The sequence below is a fragment of the Perca fluviatilis genome, chromosome 10, assembly GCF_010015445.1.
Source record: "Perca fluviatilis chromosome 10, GENO_Pfluv_1.0, whole genome shotgun sequence".
Taxonomy (NCBI): Eukaryota; Metazoa; Chordata; class Actinopteri; order Perciformes; family Percidae; genus Perca; species Perca fluviatilis.
In genome coordinates this window covers 665,948-687,886 of record NC_053121.1, presented here as the reverse complement: position 1 = coordinate 687,886, position 21,939 = coordinate 665,948, and the positions used below count along the sequence as shown (strand labels likewise).

At 42.4% G+C, this 21,939-nt stretch overlaps 1 protein-coding gene across 2 annotated transcripts in view; it reads right to left on the bottom strand.

The window, feature by feature from the left end:
* Positions 1–21,939, bottom strand: part of gria1a (glutamate receptor, ionotropic, AMPA 1a) — a 59,099-nt gene that overhangs the window by 18,788 nt on the left and 18,372 nt on the right. For both annotated transcript variants that reach the window (XM_039813654.1, XM_039813653.1), the window contains exons 8-9: positions 20,033–20,239; positions 19,259–19,707 (exon numbers count right to left, since the gene is read on the bottom strand). In XM_039813654.1, coding sequence (XP_039669588.1) covers positions 19,259–19,707; positions 20,033–20,239 — 656 coding nt within the window. The remainder of the gene's footprint in view (positions 1–19,258; positions 19,708–20,032; positions 20,240–21,939) is intronic.

Genomic DNA, 21,939 nt, shown 5'->3' with positions numbered 1-21,939 from the left:
GGCGGAGCTTACGCAATGGAAATGACACAAATCTGAAACAAAAAAGGCTTTCATGATTCACCTTTGTGCCGTCAAGCCAAATGGAGCGTGAACATGAAGGCAAGATTAAGTATGAAAAAAAAGAAGGGAGAAGCTAAAACATAATCATTTAAGATGCTTTTCAGATGACGGGTGGATGATGAAAGAGCAGTCAGGCAGCGAGCGGAGAGCAAACACAGAATGGATGCCGAGCCTTTGAAAATCAGTTGGGGGAATGCAGAGCTGTCTGCAGGTTGAGTGTGTGTGTGTGTGTGTGTGTGTGTGTGTGTGTGTGTGTGTGTGTGTGTGTGTGTGTGTGTGTGTGTGAGTGTTTTTGACTTGTTCACTGATCACTGTGTTTGCATAAGGTTAACCTTTTTCTGTGCAGTGAGAAAAGCATCATGCTTTTCTGGATACCTCAGTGCTTATTTACTATTGCATTAAACAATTTTCCTGTGTCAAAACTCTCCATTACAGCCCTGTAGAGTTACAGAAGTAAAAAAATCCACATACTGTCGACCGCACATACTGAAGACCTTTACAACATCTCGGTTCCCAGATCGTTTCATTCAATTCATATATTTATGTAAACATAGCCCAAGAAAAACCCACCAATCATAGGGCGCCAGCAGCACTTTCCAGCATCCAAACAAATGAAGGTCAATGAGCTCCATTAATTGTAAACAAAACCAAACACTAATCTCGTCAATAGTACTTTATATTTGCACTCGTTCATACTTGACTACTTGACTTAACTGATGCACAACATTTTCCCTTGGGATGAATAAAGTTCTATCATCCCGATCGACTAATTCCATATACAAGGAGTAATCAAATAGATACTATTACCATACAAATGCAGTGCTAAAGGTTGAACCAAATAGGTACACATCATCCAATGAGGAAATTACAGTTTTTTTCGATTGCTAAACGACAGTGGGCACAACTGGAGTCACATGTGCAAAACTCTAACTACAGTCTGCACAGCAGCAGATCATGTGGACCAAACTCTAGTTCATTTGTCATTGCTTGAACACAGTTTTCAAAACTCTACACACTTATCCCATGAGTTTAACCACAACGTGCACAACACTGTAGATTTACAGCACTTTGTTCAGATGCTAACACACTGCTGTCAACACTGTTAACCACACATTCAAAACAGAATAGATTTCAGTCTGGTGCCTATCAAACACTGCTGATTGCAATTTTAGCTGAAAGCCTAAGCAGGTGTCTTGTTTTAGACTAGTTAGTGAACATATATGGTATTTATACAGAGAAAGCTCAGAAAGTCTTTTTTTGTATACAAACACCAAATAAGAATGAAACAATCATACACTGTACTGTTTGAGAGAAACGGGTAAAAGAGCAAAGATACCAACATGTCCAGGTAAGATGTCTGAGGTTATGTACACGGCTATAAAAAAAGTGAAAAACACTATATCTTTACAATAGTAAAACTGCATTCTTACTGTTTTTCAGAAAGTAATGGAGGTGAAAGCAATAGAAACACCACATTCATTAGTATTTAGAGATGATGCAGACATCCAATGTGATGAAGAAAACTTGCCACATGATGCTGGAGAGAGGCAGGATAAGTCACACTATTCGTTGGTACTGTTATGTACCTTTAGTTTTTTTCCCCAGTAATTCCATAAATTACTAGAGACAAAATACTTTATTGAAGAAAACTGCTGATTTTCATTCCTTCTTGTTTACCTTATGTAAAAATTGGTATGCTATACAATCTATATTTTTTCCTTAAATAAACTGTTGAGTAGTGTCAAGTCACTCAAATTGTTCAAACTGTAAAGATGAAAAAGTTTGTAATTTCTGTATTGGTGTTTGATGCTAGTGTTTTTACCCTCAGTGTGTTCTGAGTGACAGTGTGTGTTATCTCAGTGAGGCCTGTGCATACTGTTTGAGACGTGTGTTAAGAGTTGTGTTGCTTTGAATGAGTTTTGCAGGAGATGTGAACTGTTTAGCTCAGGTGACTGTTGGTAGTGCAGACTGTAGTTTGAGTTTTGCACATGTGACTCCAGTTGTGCCCACTGTCGTTTAGCAATCGAAAAAAACTGTAAATGACAAAGGATGGATCAACTAGGATATCTATATCATAAAAATGTCAAGAACATCTCATGAGGATTATTAAAAGGATCAAACGCCAAGCCAGATCCGGCAGGGGGAGAGTTCTAAGCCCGAAAAAGCTACCTCTCCTTATGACCTGTCTCTCTTAGTTACCTGTTATAGTTACGCTGTTATAGTCCTAGACTGCCGGGGGACTTCCTTCCTTTGACACACTGAGCTGCTCTCTCCTCTCCCTTTCTATTACTGTTTCTATTACTGTTACTATTACTATTACTATTTGTGTGCAGCCCGTCCCAGAAATGCTTGTTACTAATCCTAGTTCTTCTGGGAGGTTTAACTCCCGAGTCTACTTCTTTTTCCCCAGCGTATTTCCTTGGAGAACGTTGGCACCAAGACCCTGGTTGTGGCTGGCGCCCTTGGTCCTGCTGCACTCCCTGCTGAGCTCAGCGATGCCCTGCAATGTCATGCTGCGTCCTGCTGAACCCTGCAGCTTCCCGCTACATCCAGTCACTGTTCCATTATTAATGTGACTACTATCGCCACTGTTCATCACACCCCACTAACCGGCTCGTTCGACACCGCCTACCAAGCGCCTGGGTCTGTCCGAGGTTTCTTCCCAAGAGGGAGTTTTTCCTCGCCACTGTCGCACTGCTTGCTCTTGAGGGAATTACTGGAATTGTTGGAATTGTTGGGGCTTTGTAAATTATAGAGTGTGGTCTAGACCTACTCTATCTGTAAAGTGTCTCGAGATAACTTATGTTATGATTTGATACTATAAATAAAATTGAATTGAATTGAATTGAATTGAAAATTGAATTGAAAACGTGCGTAAGTTTGATAATATTACAAACATAGTTACTATAGTTTAGGTTAAAAAGACTATATTGTCTAAAAATCCAATGTGAAAACAAGAATATTTAAAGAACGTTATAACAGTCACCTTGAAACTTAGTGTTGCCTTTAACAATAATTTTCATTATCGATTCATCTAATTTTGGTCTCAACTGATTTGTCTTTAAAATGTTAGAAAGAAATTAAATTGATAGATTATAATTTCCCTGAGTCTAAGGTGACATCTTTTGGATGCTTGTTTTGCCTCAACAACAGTCCAAAAACTGTGCTAGTCATGGATTGTCTATAACGAACACCATGTTCGAACATAGGGATGCTCATAAGTGTACCTGGTACCAGAGCACCCTAGGCCGAAGGTCAATGATCGATTTTATAATCGTTTCATCTGATCTGAGGCCGTATGTTTTGGACACTCGGGTGAAGAGAGGGGCAGAGCTGTCAACCGATCACCATCTGGTGGTGAGTTGGGTCAGGGGGTGGGGAAGACTCTGGACAGACCTGGTAAGCCCAAACGTGTAGTGCGCGGGTAAATTGGGAACGTCTGGAGGAGGCCCCTGTCCAACGGACTTTCAACTCGCACCTCCGGGCGGAGCTTTTCGTGCATCCCTGTGGAGGCTGGGGGCATTGAACCAGAGTGGACAATGTTCAAAGTTTCCATTGCTGAACGCTGGCGGCGGGGCTGTGGTCTTAGGGTCTTAGGTGCCTCAAGGGCGGTAACCCACGAACACCGTGGTGGACACCGGTGGGGGAAGCCGTCCGACTGAAGAAGGAGTCTTTCCGGGATATGTTATCCCAGAGGACTCCGGAGGCAGTTGCAGGGGTCCGAAGGGCCCGAAGGGCTGCAGCCTCTGCGCGTGAAAGAGGCAAAGCAGCGGGTGTGGGAGAAGTTTGGAGAAGACATGGAGAAGGACTTTCGGTCGGCACCAAAGTGCTTCTGGAAAACTGTTCGTCCACCTCAGGAGGGGCGGGGAACCATCCAAGCTGTGTACAGTAAGGATGGGACACTGTTGACCTCAACTGAGGGTAGGTAGTAGGTGGAAGGAGCATTTTGAGGAACTCCTGAATCCGACTAATACGCCCTCTATGTTAGAGGCAGAGCTGGAGGATGACGGGGATTGTCGTCGATTTCCCGGGCGGAAGTCACTGATGTAGTCAAACAACTCCACGGTGGCAAAGCCCCGGGGATTGATGAGATCCGTCCAGAAATGCTCAAGGCTCTGGGTGTGGAGGGGCTGTCTTGGTTGACCCGTCTCTTCAACATTGCGTGGAAGTCTGGAACAGTGCCAAAGGGTGGCAGACTGGGGTGGTGGTTCCCCTTTTAAAAGGGGACCAGAGGGTGTTGCCAATTACAGGGGTATCACACTTCTCAGCCTCCCTGGTAAAGTTTAGTCTTAGTGGAACAATGGAAAAGGAACCAGCTCTTCAATCTCGTAAAGGATCCTGGAGGGGCCTGGGGGTATGCCCAACCGGTCTACATGTGTTTTGTGGATTTGGAGAAGGCGTTGACCGGGTCCCCGGGAGATACTGTGGGAGGTGCTGCGGAGTATGGGGTGAGGGGCTTCTACTCAGGGCCATCCAATCTCTGTACGACCAAAGTGAGAGCTGTGTCCGGGTTCTCGGCAGTAAGTCGGACTTCGTTTCAGGTGAGGGTTGGCCTCCGCCAGGGCTGCGCTTTGTCACCAATCCTGTTTGTAATATTTATGGACAGGATATCGAGGTTCCGGGGTGGGGAGGGTGCGTGAGTTCGGTGGGCTGGGGATCTCATCGCTGCTTTTGCAGATGATGTGGTCCTGATGGCATCATCGGCCTGCGACCTTCAGCACTCACTGGATCGGTTCGCAGCGAGTGTGGCGGTTGGGATGAGGATCAGCACCTCTAAATCGGAGGCCATGGTTCTCAGCAGGAAACCGATGGAATGCCTTCTCCAGGTAGGGAATGAGTCCTTACCCCAAGTGAAGGAGTTCAAGTACCTTGGGGTTTTGGTCGCGAGTGAGGGGACAATGGAGCGGGATATTGGTCGGAGAATCGGGCGCCGCCGTGCGGTATTACATTCCATCTTATCGCACCGTTGTGACGAAAAGAGCTGAGCCAGAAGGCAAAGCTCTCGATCTACCGGTCAGTTTTCGTTACCCTCACCTATGGTCATGAAGGCTGGGTCATGACCGAAAGAACGAGATCCAGGGTGCAAGCGGCCGAAATGGGTTTCCTCAGGAGGGTGGCTGGCGTCTCCCTTAGAGATAGGGTGAGAAGCTCAGTCATCCGTGAGGAGCTCGGAGTAGAGCCGCTGCTCCTTTGCGTCGAAAGGAGCCAGTTGAGGTGGTTCGGGCATCTGGTAAGGATGCCCCCTGGGCGCCTCCCTAGGGAGGTGTTCCAGGCACGTCCAGCTGGGAGGAGGCCTCGGGGAAGACCCAGGACTAGGTGGAGAGATTATATCTCCAACCTGGCCTGGGAACGCCTCGGGATCCCCCAGTCGGAGCTGGTTAATGTTGCTCGGGAAAGGGAAGTGTGGGGTCCCCTGCTGGAGCTGCTCCCCCCGCGACCCGACACCGGATAAGCGGACGAAGATGGATGGATGGATGGACAGTCCAAAAACTCCAACATTTTCAGTAAAAAAAAAATAAAAAACAACAAATTTATTAATCAATTTTCTTCAGAAAAAATATTAAAATAAAATAAAATATCTCGCCTAACACAATATCACAGCATCACACTGAGAGAAGTGCTAATGAGACCTTTGGGTAGGAAGTGTGTTGAAACAGCAACTTGAGAGAAAGGGAGAATGAGCCAAAAAAAAAAGATGGCAGAGAGGTAAAGTAAACTGGATAGTACCACCAGAGGCTGACAAACTCCTTAGTCTTGACTGCTGCTGGCCTCCAGAGATGGCAGTAAACAGCTGTCTAATCCTTCTCCTTCAATCGTCCTCTTTTTCTTTCCCTCGCTCTCTCTTATTCCTCTCCTCCCCCCACCCACTCCATCCACCCTTTGTCTCCGCTGTGCTCCCTGCCTTTCTCCTCATGTGCTGGGGGGCTGACAGGGGCTTTTGGGCCAAGACAACAATGGCCTCCACCTTGGCACTGACACAGACACATTCAACTATGTATGCACAAACACACACACACACACACACACACACACACATACATATTATTTCTTCCTGAAAACAATGTGTGAGTTTGTCTGTGCAAGAGAACAACCAAGTCACCATTTACTGTGTGACTGGAAGAAAGAGAGCTGTGATTGTGTGTGTGGGTGGATGTGTGTGTGTGTGTGTGTGTGTATGTGTATGTGTATGTGTGTGTGTGTGTGTGTGTGTGTGTGTGTGTGTGTGTGTGTGTGTGTGTGTGTTGGTTGTCCTGCAGCAGTCCTCCTCCCGAGTTGAGCAGAGCGACTGGCAAACACAGACCTGTTTGTCTCTGTTTGTTTCCTTTTGAACTTCCTTCCTTTGAGTCTCCTTTCCACTCCTCATACATTATTGCACAGCAGCCAACCTTGGTGCCTTATTGGTAAAACATTAACTAAGCTGTCTTATTACAGTAAGGAAAGCATTCCAAGTAGCACTGTAATTTCATAGTCTTGTTAAGGCAATGATTAATCAATTATTCACTCTGCCCCTTTTATTGCATTACCAAGAAAAGGAGTAGTAATGGGAGCAGCAAAAGCAATAACTCCACAGCAGTGATGTATACAGGAATGTAATACAACTGTGTGTGTGATGTGATACAATTTATAGAATTAATGCTGGAGTGAATAATCAAAAAGTAATCTTTTGTTTAATGGATTATTAAAGAGACGTTTATAGTAGGGTTTGGGCTTCATAGCATTTTCTAAAATTTTAAACCAAATCTGCATATCAAATTTGAATGCTTTCAAATCCCTGACTGAATCCATTTAGGTTTAACTTAATTTAACTACATATTTAAGATGTGGTAATCAAAGAGTGATAATCTAAGAGATGTTAAAAACATTGTTAATAGAAAAGAGAGATCAAGAGCTTTGACATCAAACATGCATTCAGTAATTTTTTGGCCACTTGGGGGCAGCGCAACAAGAAAGACATATCACATCATTATGTTAGCAAACAACTGGTATTTACACATCCAGCAAATACGAAGCAATGGAGCCACCCTAAAAGTTTGACTCCCCTTCTGGCTCTGTTTTTGGTCTCCACCAACTCCTAAGGGAAATAACTGTCTTTTTAGCTGCTGTTTTTTTGGTGAAAATGTGCGTAACTCTGATTTTCTGAGTCGCAAGAGTGAGATGTCTCACTATAAAGGGATGTATCCCATAGTCAGTCATCGAAATGAGTGCTATGAAAGAAAAAAGCCACTGCTGCGCCTGGAAACAGGGTTGACGAGAGCGGTGAGACTGAACCAAAACAGTAAAGTTGTGGGCCGTCAAACCAAAACAATGAGCTGAAAGATGCTGAATCACTGTAGAGTTGAGGGAAACTGCAGTGTCAGGTGATTATTTTCTGTTGGATTGTTGCAACATGTGAGCGCTTTCACATACACAATGTTATATGAGCCGCTGTTAAATGCAATAATATTGAATCTAGCAGCTTTAATGAATTTAGGTATTTTTCTCTCACTTGGAAAGGAAATCCAACCCGGGGAAAGTGTGTGTGGTCATGTTGTGTATGTACAGTATTATGAGCATTATAAGTAGTGCATGCTTATGTGCTCACACAAACAACACTCCTTCATGTGTGTGTCTGTTTGGATAGACAGCAAAACGAATTGGACCATCTCTCTACAGTATGTCAGATGCAGACCTTCATCCCTTGCTATATGATCTCCACCCACAACTCCCTGAAAATCTGCTGTAGTACTAAACTCTCATTAGAATTCCCCCGGCTGGCCTCCTCTATTCGATATGGTAATTAGCAATGACTAATGACTTTAGCAAGTGTAAAAAAATGAGCCAGTAATGGCCACATTACAATGGATTAGGAATTACAGAGGTTTAAATGAGAAAGAAAATGGTCTCTAATTATGGTGTGATTCTAAGACAAATCAGGGATGGAAAAGGAGTTTTCTGCTACACCGCTTTTTTTTTGGCTTCTTTAAAATTAGCGAGACAGCTGTATGTTCTCAATGACTCTCGAAATCTTGTCTGGATGGACGAGGCTAGTTTTGTGCAAGTATAACAAATAAGAGTAACATGCTGGTGAAGTGGAGCCTGCATGCAAAAAAAAAGCATGCATAGAAGCAAAAAAAACCTACAGGTGCAGCAGACAGAGAGGTAAATACACATATAGAGCTGGTGTAATGAGTCTTAAGCGTTAGTGTGTGTATGTGCTAACTAATTGGCCACTGCTGTGGCGAATTGCAGGAAACATCCTTAGCAACCACAGCTCACCGGATAAAAGATGACAGTGATACAAATAAAATCTGAACGAAAACCACACCAAACATTATTTACTGTATATCACGACCACAGCAGAGAGCATCCACTCATCAACACAACGAGACCACAGCAGATCAAGTGAGACTTCTATCTTAATGGGCCCTCACACAAAGACCTTCTCTGGAGGTTCAACTAAATAAATGCACTCCTAACGGCAACTAAATGTATGTATCCTATATTGCTGGGCACATCAGTTACTGTATTTTTCCAAAATGAAAGTATTTTTTCTAGAAAATAAAAGGACAACCAAGTCAAGGGCTACTTTATTATTTATGTCTGGACAGCTCTATACGCGTCTTTCTAAGTTGTGTTTACACCGTGTCTGTATTCTTTCTAATATCTAAGGCTGTGATAATTGAGGAAAATCATTTTAATTACCTTATTTGATGTGTTTGTTGGACAGTGCAGAGTGCAGGCAGAGAATCTTGGGCTGCTGCTTCGTCATGTTTGGATGAAATTACAGCGGACATGTTTCATAATTTATTCTGCACTCTAAACATGATGTTGGGCAAATGTGTATTTTAATAATTGTACTCATATTTTGCCCATACATCTCAGCTGTATTCTGCTGGTTTAACAGCCCTTTCAATTTGCTGATTTATCACAGGGCTTTTGTTAATTAGAGTTTCATTAACTATGCCTTAGCTGCTCGTAAATGTTCAAAGTTTTTTTTTAAGCTCTTAATTCCCTATAGCCCCTTATCAAAAAAACAGTTGGTAAAAAAATGCATTATAATATGGGCGTGTCTGGATAGTTAACCAGTATAAAGTATTTATAAATGTCATTACCTTTTTATGTAACTTTAACACCACATAGGTCACTGTGGTTCCCTGAACCACGCGCAAAAGGGCAATTTTGGTCCATCGCTGTGGCTTCAAAATTGAACCAAGCCCCGAGCAGACATGCCAAATTGGTTTGATGTGCAACACACAATGCTTTTAGTGCACACTGGGCCACAGAAAACAACAAACACTATTTGAAAATGCACTTATCTGACGCTTACATTGTGTTTGAAGCTTTTCACCACTTCATTCAGTCTCTCTCTGTCTTGATATTGCTAAATGAGGCTCTAGGGAGTGAGCATGTGTTATGGCTAATATTGTTGCAAAGTGGTGGGATTGGGTTCATTTCAGATTTTTGTTTGCTTGGTTGCTCTTGTTTTGATAGTCGCACGATTGTTACATTGGATATTTTCAGAGCGCTTTTATCTCCAAGGACAGACTAACATGCAAGCTTTAAGCAGGGAGCAAAAAATATGATTTATTAAAATGTCTCTCTCTCTCTCTCCCTCTAAAGGTCAGTATTACCATGCCATTGAGGTAAAAAGAGAATATTATGATAATGTTGTTACAGTACCAGCCTGCAGCAACCTCACCAAAAGCTGGTAATTGCACTTATTCAAGTACACAAATGGAAGATTTGACAAAAAGCATGATGATTGAAAATGCTATGTAGTTGTTTAATGTATGCTGGTTTCATTAAGAAGCAGCAGAGTTAAGTGCTGCTTTGCAACATATGGCTCATTTGAGTAGTGGTGCATAAAAAAGCAACGACTCCCAGCCATTTGGAGCGTTGGTGCAGAAGAATCAATACGACTGAGATATGGCTGTAATCATTGTATCAGTGGCTGTAAACGGGGTCGCTGAGTGATATCATGGATGCTGTCTTAGCCTCATGTAACCTGAGATAAGTCAGTGCTAGCGAGCTGTGAGAGCGATCGCTACACGCCCACACACATACGCACAGCCTCTTAGTCACTCCAGCCAGAAAACAGGAATCCAAACACAGATACATCACAACTGTTCACTGAAAATCAATACCTTCAGCACACACATAAACTGACTTATAGTGCATCCAATTTGGATGTATAATAACACAAAGAGATGACATGCATGTGCACTCAGCTGCAGTTTCACAGAGCCGAGACACTTGATGTGAAGCTGCACTGCTCTGACAGAAAAATCTGTGTCTCTTTATGGTTGCCATGGCAGCACACTCTGCACTCCAAACAGTACAGCTGAACTGAGAGAGACTTTAGTCATGTCACTCCGCCTCCCCTCCCTCTCCCTGTCTTTCTCTCTATAAGGGCAACCACCCCTATAGTAGAATAGAATTGCTATTACAGAGTGAAAGCTCTCATTAGGGCTCCTTGTAACTTAAAAGGGAGCAAACACACAGATGACTGATAAGCCTCTAAGTATCAAGGCCCACATCTTTCCAGTCAAACTATTGGCAATGTTTACTTTGGTCCAGGTAGATTTCCCATGTGGCCTCGGGCCTGGTGTATAATTCATGGTGGCAGAAAAGACATTCACTTGTCATAGCTTGATTAAAGCAAAGCCTTTTCTGCTGCTGGAAGCATATGTGTGCCTCTGTGTGACTGTGTTTTAAATGCAGAGTTGACGGAGTGTATGCCGCTGAGGGGATGGTGTCTTTGTCTGTGTACAAAGTGTGATACCCCAGTGAGATCCTCTGGGGGTGTACGTGTATGTGTGTGTGTGTGTGTGTGTGTGTGTGTGTGTGTGTGTGTGTGTGTGTGTGTGTGTTTGTGCGTGTGTGTGTGTGTGTGTGTGTGTGTGTGTGTCACTAGTTCCTGCCAGTGAGTGTGCATGCATGTATGATCAAAAATTGCCTTCATGCAATGTCTAGATAAATAAAACATAATTGATGCCGTGAACTAAACTGAACCATCTCTTTATGAATAAATCATTCGCCCCTACCAACTGCTTTGACAGCAACTCACTAACACTACAATTATGTAACTCAGGGCCTGATTTACTAACACTAGCGCAGTTTGCGCTGCGTCTGTTTATGCGAGTTCGGTAATAGCGCACGCTATGCTTCCACATTTTGCGTAGTATTTATCAACCCTGACACCCATCAGGCAATCAGTGTCTTTCGCCGCCCACTAGACCGTAGATTGCGCTGTAGCAAAGCGGTACTGGTGCTATGATACGGCTGAGTGCAAACTGTGATATTCCCACTGCTGATGCTAGGACTGTTTGAAATGATCCTGATGCCAGTATGTGTAATGTAGCGAGGAGTTTAACAACTGCTGGAATGGGATGTGAACGCTGAGTGGGATATTCAATTTCATCTTTGATTTCTTCCAGTAACTCTAATATTACATGGCTGCTTGATCTGTAACGCTAAATGATGTTGTGTTCACTGACAAAGTGTGATTCTTGTGTTAAAAATATTTTCAGCCTCGCCTATGTCTTCGTCTTGCTCAAATTACTGTTGCCATTTCACCAGCGGCATAAAGGTCTACGAGGAAACTCGACTGCGGCTGGTTTAGACCTGCTTTAAGAGGCGGAGAATTTCCCCCGCAGAATAGAGGCGCGCTCTTACTGACAGTCTTTGTAAATACCACGGAATATATAATTAGGGGCACTTTGCGATAATCCTCCCACCTTTTTGGGTGGAACTCCCACTTTCCCCACGACCCTCCCACGAACGCATATTGAAAGCGCAACTTGTCTCTTCTCGCTCATGCGGCAGACAATCTGCCATTTTACCCAAGTGTGCCCTGTTTGTAAATAGCCCGCATCGGTTACGTCCGTCTTTGCGACCAATTAGCGCCTGGAAACAGGCGCAAACGGCTTGATAAATCTAGCCCTCAGTGGCTTGTAAGACAATCTAATTCATTGCTGTTAATGATAATAAAAACAACAATAACGCAAAGTGATACATAATACGATAAGATCAATAATTCCCTTGATCACAAAGAAATCACTTGGCTCTTCCCCGGGGGCCTGATTAGCAACTGAACAGCCTCTGACATTGGATCATGCAACAAACCGTACCAGACAACACCACTATTTATGATTTCATAAACTTTGTAGGGTTAGGGTTTGGCTGCATTATACAGACACATGGATGGACGCATTTTCCAGAGAAATGTAAAATACAGTGTGCTATGTAAAATGTGGGAAACACCCACTTTGCAACAAAATGGAATGAAACATAAAATTAAAAGATTAAAATAGTAATAGCAATGGTGGTGCCAATTTAATTCTTATGAGACACATGCATGATTTCGCATATTTTAGGCCCTTAAAGTTGGGATAGTCAGTTTATTTTTGGTGTTGTTGGGCAAGTATTCCATAATAATCTTTCTGCATATTGTAGTTCAAATGGTCTGAGAGAAAACAACACTTCTCGACCTCCTCTTGGCTCTGTTTTCAGGCTTTAGAAAATCTAGCCCATGATGGGAGACTTTGGCCATTCACAGGTCATTTCAGCAAGAGAGAAAGAGAGAGAGAGAGCGTTCCTATTGGCTGTTCTACAAATGCAGATGGACATGCACGTCCCATCGGTGAAAGTTCTGCTAACCATAGCCAAAGGCTCACGGCTGCAGCTAATTTAAGACTAAACTATTAGATAAGACAGACTTTATCGTCATCCATCTATTTACATAGAGGAACGAAACTATGTAAAAATATAGTCCAGTTTATTGTATTGAAAACAGTCGGGAGAGCCTTGGGTTAGCCTGTAGCCTAGCACAAATACCATGGCTCGTTTGCCGCGTTTACCTTTTTTTCTCACACCATCTATGGCGTGTCCTCATCTGGATGGCAGCAGCCTACTACGAGGAGCAGAGGCTGAGACACCGGAGGCAGGGTGAGAGAAAACGTAAATGCAGCACACAAGCCGGTAGTTTAGCCTTCTGCTAACCATAGCCTAGAGCCTCCAATCACAGTATGTCATCTCAGGGCTTAACAAAGAAAACAGGACGATAAGTCTCATAGAATTGCCACTATATAATGCCATGGGATGAAATGAATGACTAGTAGTACTAGTAGTACGCGTCTGACGTTTGATGTCTTTCTATATTTGTCAAATTCTCACCCAGTGCTAATGCAACTGCAAGCGGGGACCATTTTGAAACCTGTCCATGGTGGTGTGTTCAGGGACACTCTGACATCTTAAATATCACAGTTTTTAAAACTGCATCGGTTCAGAATAGAATTATTACAAGCCAATATTGACAGAACGTAAGCAACAAGCATCACTGTATGACAAAAAATTCACCCGGGTTACCATAATACAGTCCATACTCAATCCATTATTGAATGATTCTGACCGCCCGGCTGAGAAATTGCTGTTGTGGCAGGTGGGGTGTGAGTGACAGAGCTGATTTATTTCAGTCTACAATCATGTAACGAGAGCAACACAGGCACTGAGGAGAGGAGACACCTCCACGGGACCATGCGACACACACACACACACACACACACACACACACACACACACACACACACACACACACACACACACACACACACACACACACACACACACACACACAGGTACAGACATAAACATCTCAAAACACATTCACAGGAAGAACATCATGAACCCACGCCTTTTTACTCAAGTTCTCTTCCTGCCTGTGCTCCCACCTGGCAAGCTTAACACAAAAACTGAGAGCCAAGTTCAAATCCACAAGGTCAAGTACGATACAGGTCCTGCTGAATCTTTTATACTCTCTTACCTCCAGCTAACAGATAGAAACCTGTTTTCTGATTGGCTCCCCTTTGCCATGATTTGTTGGTGCTGTATGAAAGTAGATTCATCACTTGCAATGTTTAATACACCTGAATTTACACCATATTTTGTCCTGCAGCTGCTTCACAGTAAAAGCATCCCATTGGTGCTTCCAGCAGCAATGAAGAAGAAAATACATATCTGAATGAATTAGGACGAAAACATCTTCTTCTTTAAATATTGCACATGCTTATGAAATCCGAGCCCAAGCTCTAAGGCATCTGAACAGGCTTTAAAATGTGTCCAGATGTGATAGAGCATTTCTGATTCTGATCCCAGAAGATGCATGAAATGACTACTGTACAACTTACCAAAGCCAAACAAAAGCCAAGCACATACTGTTATTACTATGAAAAAGATAAAATCACACTCACACATTCAATCTTCCAGTGTGTGAGGTGTGCCAGGAGAAACAGGAAGCATCAGCAAAACCATGAGATGAGAGGGAACATGCCACACGTGATTCATTTTTAACCAAACACAACCGCTGCAAGAGGCTATAAAGGATTGGAAGCAGAGCAGATGAGAGGAAGCCTGAAAAGGGGTGATAGGAGAGGAAGTAAATGGGTGGGTGGACGGACGGATAGATGGAGTGGTGTGGGGGGGGGATCACTCTCAGAGTCCACCTGTCTGCAGAGATAAACACAAGGAGGGCCCAACAGCACAGACTGGAGCTTATTGGAGGGCCTGACTGACAGTGCTGACATTTAGAAAGAGCACAGTAAACAAGATCTTACAGAGAATAAATAGCAGGGTGGCTAATACACACACTTAAGTACTGTACATATTAATGCATCACATGAATGTATGAATACATGCCTACAAACATGTATACACACACGCACGCACACACACACACACGCACACACACACACACACACACACACACACACACACACACACACACACACACGGCCGCCTGTAAACCTTGGCGAAGGGATACCTTTAGACCAATCCGATACTGCGAGGCAGCAGACCAAGATAATGACAATAAGTGCTTGCTTTTAATAGAACCAGCCTACATACACACACATACACACACACACACACACACACACACGTGCGCGCAGACAGGGAAATTAAACACGCCTACAGATTAATCCAGGACAGAGTGGATCGTCAGTGATGTTCCTTGGCCTTTTGTCTCTGATTAAACGGAGAAGCATAAAGAGTAAGGTGCTTTGAGCAGAATGCACCTCTAGAACATTCTGTCCTCACCGATTAGTGACAAAGGCACAGTGTCGAGCGGTTTACAAGCACCTGCTCAGAAATGTCAGTTTATTCAGAGACGGAATGTCTTTTACATGTTTTTGTTATTTAATATTTTATACCAATAAGACAATATTAAACTATCAGCAGTTGATGGTATTGAGCCACAATGTATTGATACAAAAAAAGTAGATAGGAAACAAATAATCACATGATTAATGTGCATAAAATACATAAATGAACCAATAAGAGAAAAAAGAGATTGACCGAGCAACCGGACTGCCTTTTAGTCGCTGGCGAGAGCTTTGCGAAATAAAAGGCTGCAAGACAGACGGTGAGCTGGCCATCTTGCTGTTGGACTAGTAAGTAATATTAGCTGGCTTGCCATGTCTTGTGTTGTTGCACTTGCTTGATGTTTGTGTTAGCAAAGTTGTTGAGTCACTAGATTGTTATCATATGTAAAGTAATCATAACAAATGCACCTGTACAGCTGTCCATATTTACAAAAACGCTCTATAAACGAATTACACTCTGCCAAATCACAATATCAAAAGTTCTGCAGTGTAATCTGAATACTTCTATCACAACTGTAAACTATGTGATGTATTGCTGATTTTCTGAGAATCTTTTGTTAGTGTAAAAATAAATAAAATCCCACCTATTGTTGTTGAGCTTTTCTTTCTTAAACGTAACAGTAAAACAAAAATCCAGTAAATGGAAGACATAGATAAAGGAAATAACCAAAAATGAAAAGTTTTTACATTGAATTAGGCTTTACAAAAGGGCACCTTACACACCTGGTATGATAATGATATAGGGCTAATTACATACTTGGAAATGAATGAAAGGTATAGTGCGCAACTAATTTATATTAATAACGTCCGTTACATTCAAGCCATTGCCATATGAGTTGCTATAAAGCTAATTAAGATTTATAGAATTAATCAGCTCCACACAACTCTCTCTGGATTTCTCAGTATGACTATGTTTACAAAATGGTGTAGTCTGGCGTCATTCGCGGGCAGCAGCACGAGTGATGCGTTTTACATCACCGCTGACAAAGGACAGCAGCAGCGTTTAGTCATTAGTTAGAATTCCTCATGGGGGCTACATAAACTACATACTATAGCTTTAAAAAAGTGCATAAATACAAGTTGTAATTGCACTGATTGTACTGTAATTGCAATGCCAAAAACAGATCTAAAGAAATGAGCACATGCTCACATGCATACAAGAACAAAAATGTTCTCACAAAAGCCTCTCCGGATAAAAAAATACTAATTCTCTCAAAATCCCCAAATCCCAAACGCAATGGTACACCATTCATGGTGTTCGGGTGAAACCCTGACAACAGTATGTGCGGTTACGAGTACTATTGCTTTCATCTAACAAAACACAAGCAATAACGTTACATGTCCTTTGAAATCCTGCAGAGCAGCTCTTAACCCTTTAGGAGATCAACACGCACCTCCGTGTGTGAACACAGGCTGTGCTAACTAGAGCAACTAGGTCACCCAAATATTCAAGGGGAAGATATTTCCTTCAGGACAGTATTCAGTGGGGTGAAACATTCACTGTGTTGGTTTTTAAGACACCAAGCAAACTCCACCTTGCTGATCGTCTCACGACGGACTGCTGCACATGCTAACCAACTTGTGGCATTTTCTTTTAATGCTGCCTCTTTTTAAGACCTAAAAACTGACAGTGAGAGTCACCTTGGAAGGACACTGGAAGAAACAGAAGACATTTGACTCAAGTCCTTGGAGGATAGGAGGCCTTAAAGCTGCCACCCTCTCTGATGACATCCTCTGTTATAACTAAAACCTATTTAAATCAGGACATAAAAAAGGACAAAATTGTTCGTTTTACTAGGCCAAAAAAACTCAACGCTACAATTTTATTACTACTATCTCACATCTCTCTTTATCAGTAGGTAAACGGAACAGTCTTGTTTCAGTTTTTACAACTGGAAAAGAAAAACAGAATGTCTTACATCTGGTTAATTTGCAGTCAAATGTGGCATCAGCAGAATTGCTGCAAGATAAGATACAATCTGTTTTGTCCTCTTAAACAGTCAGTGAAACTTCTTGCATCAGCAGAGCTTGCTCCCCCCCCCACACAAGCAAAACAAATGCAAATTCTGTGCAAATACGCGTGAACCCATGTGTGGTCAAGCACAGAGACATACAGTACACACAAATGCACACACACAGAAATAGTGTGTGCGTGTGCATACAAAAAGAGACCACAGGGAATGGACAGTTTGTGGATGCATAGTGACATTCTCTTTCTCTGTGAGGCGTACAAGGAAATCAATAGTTATTGAAGATGCATTTTCTGGCTGTAAAAGAAGAACACACGAACAATAGGCTTCATCCTGCACGAAGCACAGTCTCCAGGCAGAAAATGGTAAATGTCAGGTGAGGGCCCGCAGGAGTAGGGATCCAGTACCTACATCATGTACTGCTGAGCACCTGCAGCATGCAGGCCTGTAGGTGCAGAGATTTTCTCTTTTTTTGATACTTGTGTACAGTTAAGAGCAAAGAAAAAAAAAAAAAGTACAGTAATAACACATACACAAAATGGAAGCCATGATAAAAATGGACTGTTACACATTGCTGTAATTTCTTTACCCTTCAGCCACACAATTATGGAAGGCTGACTGAGCAATGCTGCTATTTCACAGTAACTCCCCTCTAAACAGATAATCATGTTCAGACCAGGGCCAGCAACACAACATGTCTCTGGTTCACAGTGACTGATCAGCTTAGAAAATGCAGGGATCGGTTCACCTAAAATGCAATGCATCTAAGCTACATATTGTGGTATCTATCCATGCAGATAGTTTTGGTTTTATTTGCTCAGGCTTCGAGATATCCATCTCTGAGATATTCCCCAGTACAATGGAAGTAAATGAATCTTAATTTGTGGTGCTCACAGCATTGACAAATGCCATAAAGAAAATTCAACAGTCATGTTATACAATGTCCTAAAGACTCTGTGCCAGATGTTACTTTGAACAGTTTTAACTGGAACTAATTCTCCACTTTCTTTATGAGGACTATTTCTTTAGAATATTTATGAACCTTGTGAAAAACACTGTGTTCTGCTGATTATCCAGAGTAACCAGTCATTGTTTCTGGAAACAAGACGTGGCTACTGAATTCTTATTAAATATAATTTTCAATCCTGTGAGCACCACAAACTATATTTAATTCATCTCCATTGTGTTGGGGTGGAGGCAGAAATCAAAAAATCTGGGCAAGAATAGCATATCATCCAAGCCCACTTACAATTATTCTACGAAGCAACAGCATTGGCCAATCCATCCTCACAGTATAGTTACTACAGTATAGATGTATTATGCATATGTGCACCACCACATTGCATAATGTATGTAGTTTAATGTTTAAAGAGACAAGAAGCTCTGTGTCTATCTGTGACCTAACCTGTCTCTGCTGGTTCAGAGCTAACAGTGATAATACTGACATTATCTTCTCATCTCCTCCTGCTAGTCCCTCTGGAAAGCTCAGAAAGTCGACCTCAGTGTCTCTAATTTCAGACACTTAATGAGATTTTTAATTGGTGACCTTTTGGGAAGGGTTTCATACCACAGCTCCTGAGAGCACTCGAGGGGAAGCAAACACATAGCACTCAATACTCACGCCAGGATCCTTCATAACAATCTCCGAAGGGTCTGATATTTAACTTCCCCCACAGATTGATTGATCAATACACAGACCGACAGACTGATTTGCATTTAAAAATGTGAGAACATTGGAGCAAGCTAACAACAACACGTTTTAACAGTCCTAGAAGTCCATGGCATGTTTATACCACCACAGGAAGCATTTGGAAACAGGAGAATAAAAATCCAACACTCTGCAACATGACCACGTCATAAACTCCCTCTGCTGCTCTTCATCAAACTTTTATCGTTGCTCTGTGTGACAAATGACTGGCAAAGAACAAAATCTCAATAAACAAAGCCCAACTGAGTTGAACAAGAAAGCAACACAGTGAAATATATTGTACGTAGGTGGCGCTTAGTGTCTCCTTGTGTACCAACAAACAAAAGCGAGACTCAAAGCAGTGTGGATGCAATACATCAACATTTGTGGCTTGGGTTTCTTACCGTGGTGAGATATCGCAGCCCTGCTGCATGAAGGCCCCCAGTGAGAACCAAAGGGAGTTGAAAATGCCAAACTCATTGGTTTGCTCAGGACTCTGCTGGTTGGTGTTCTGTTGTGTTGGTGTCTGGCCCTGCTGCATTGCCCCGTTAGAGGCTGATGCTTGGTTGGGAGACTGCGGCTCACCGGCCTCCTCGTAGTCCTCAGCGTGCCACTCATACGGGCTGAATCGACTGACAAGGAACAGGACGACACTGACGCCAATGTAGGCAAACACAATGCACATCCAGATCTCGTAAGCCAGCGGGTCCAGGAATGAAAACACGCCAGGTTTGGATTTGGTGGGTTTCTTGATCATAATGGAGATACCAAGGGACATGAAGGGCTTGGAGAAGTCAATCACTTCTTCACGGACCAGGGTGATGGTCAGAGGAGCCACAGCCACATCTGCTTTCTGAGGGAGGGACACAGAGGCGGGCAAGCATGTAAAGATTCTTTATGTTCTGTAATATGTGTTTGTTAATGGTAAAAAGAGCAAGACTGTCTTCATCAAAACACCTATTGTAAAGAATTTAAGTACACTATGCATGGCTCTTGGAATCGCAATGTTGGTCAGTCAGTTGGCCTCAGCTATATTTTGTGTTAACATGCCAAACTGTCTTGCCACTTGTACTGGGTATTCAACTTGTATTAGTAGTTTAGTAGTATGTTATACGTTGTTATATATGTTCCATCTTTAAATGGGAAATAATAATTCAAACAAAACTCTGTTCACTCACCCCATAAACCAGTTCCCCCACCATGCCGTTCCACATCTTGGTTTCTGGATCTCTGGCTCCATATTTGCCATCTGAAACAACCTTCAGTTTGTACTGGTAGCCCACATGTTTGGCTATTTCTGCAGCCAGCTCGACAATGTAGCCCTCATACTTGTCATTTCCTGCAAGCTGCTCGTGGTTCTTCTTTAGCATCACATATGGAGACTCCTGTTGGATGAAAGGGCAACCATGCAATCTTCTATTTTAATTCAATTACACCCAGTGTCAGAAATAACATACAGAAACAGTTTCTGAAAAAATTACAAATTTTGCTGATGTGAAAACAAAATGTGCACTGATACGCATCATTTCTTGACACAAGCTGTTGTGACTGTACCATAACGTTTACAGCAGGGACAATTTGTTAAACTAATTAAGCCACAGACAGCATTATGGATGATAATAATGCTTTAGCATGTAGTTAAGTTTTATATTACTATTTAAAAATGTGGGAAAGGCTATTATGGTTGCATTTTATGCTTTAGTGCATCACTTATCTTTTTACCCCCTGCTCTCAGCTAAGTCTATGAAAAAAAAATCTCTCTGTGAAAGGTTTGAATTAAAAGATAATTATATGAAATTACAAGATATTATTTTGGCTTTGTTCCTTAAAGGTATGGTATGTAATTCAAATACAAAAGGAGCCTAAGTATGATCATTAGGACAGCATTGCCGCATTGAAAAGAGTGTTAACATAAAAAAGGTCATGAGGAAGTGGAGGAATTGGACTGCGTTATTAAAGCTGAGAAGACATCGGATCTGAGAACAAGAAATATCCGTGTGTGTCTGTGCATGGGTGTCTATAATTGAGCCGTGTAAATGGTGAAGCAGACTTTGCTGACCTCTGCTCCGGGGCCAGGTTGTTCCTCTTGTTATATCGTACCGACATTTGTACATCTCACACTGATTGCTGTCCTGACAAATTACAGTTGACATAACACCTGGGGCCCCACTATTCTTTAAGAAAACTGTATTTCTCATAGAATTCCAGTCAACTCAGTCTGAACCGTCCATCAGCACTTGGAGGGCTTTAATTCCCACAAGTTGTTATGTGTGCCTGCTTTCAGCTAAGGCTGTGCTGAGCGGAGCAAATCCTGCCATCATATTTCATCAGGGTCTAGAGATGTGGGGGTGGAGGGGTTCCTCTGTGTGTTACAGTGATCTGGGTTCCCCTGCTCTTTATGGTTGAGGTGAAGGTAATCATTGTTACACATGGAAAGCCGGGCCCACTGGTAGAGAAACGGCACCCCAGGGAGACAGTGGTGAGAAAGGTCTGGCGTGAAGCGCTTCGACAGAGTATGCACTTGCAGTCACAGACAAAGACAGAGACACAAACAGAGACACACACACATGCACAAGCAGGCATGACATGGCATACGGAAGGTCCTCCAGGACTCAGTCTCATTGACATCGAACAGTTCCACGGAGATCCGCTGTCACTCAACCATGTTAAATATAACACAGACACACACAAGAACACATATACACTTTTTGTGTACAAACGAAAACACACACAGAAATACAAAATACAACAAAATGCATGTAAATAAATAGTGTATGTTTGATTAGTTTTGCCGTTGGTGAAATTGTAAAAATCAACTTATTTTATTCCTCTTAGACCAATTTAAACAGACCCCGAGGGAATTTTGAAAATCACATAAATTTACTCATGCATGCTACCATTTCTTGCTGAAAGCCCTATTAAAATAACTGTATTTGTTTTAATGGCTGTACAGCGAGCCAGTATGCCATGAAAAACCAACTCCTAGCATGCTAACACTAAATCTTAAAATTCCATTCATGGCCTGGTTTTTGGGTATAACCCCACAACTGTGAAGACACCAAACTCCAGCGCTCCATTAGACATG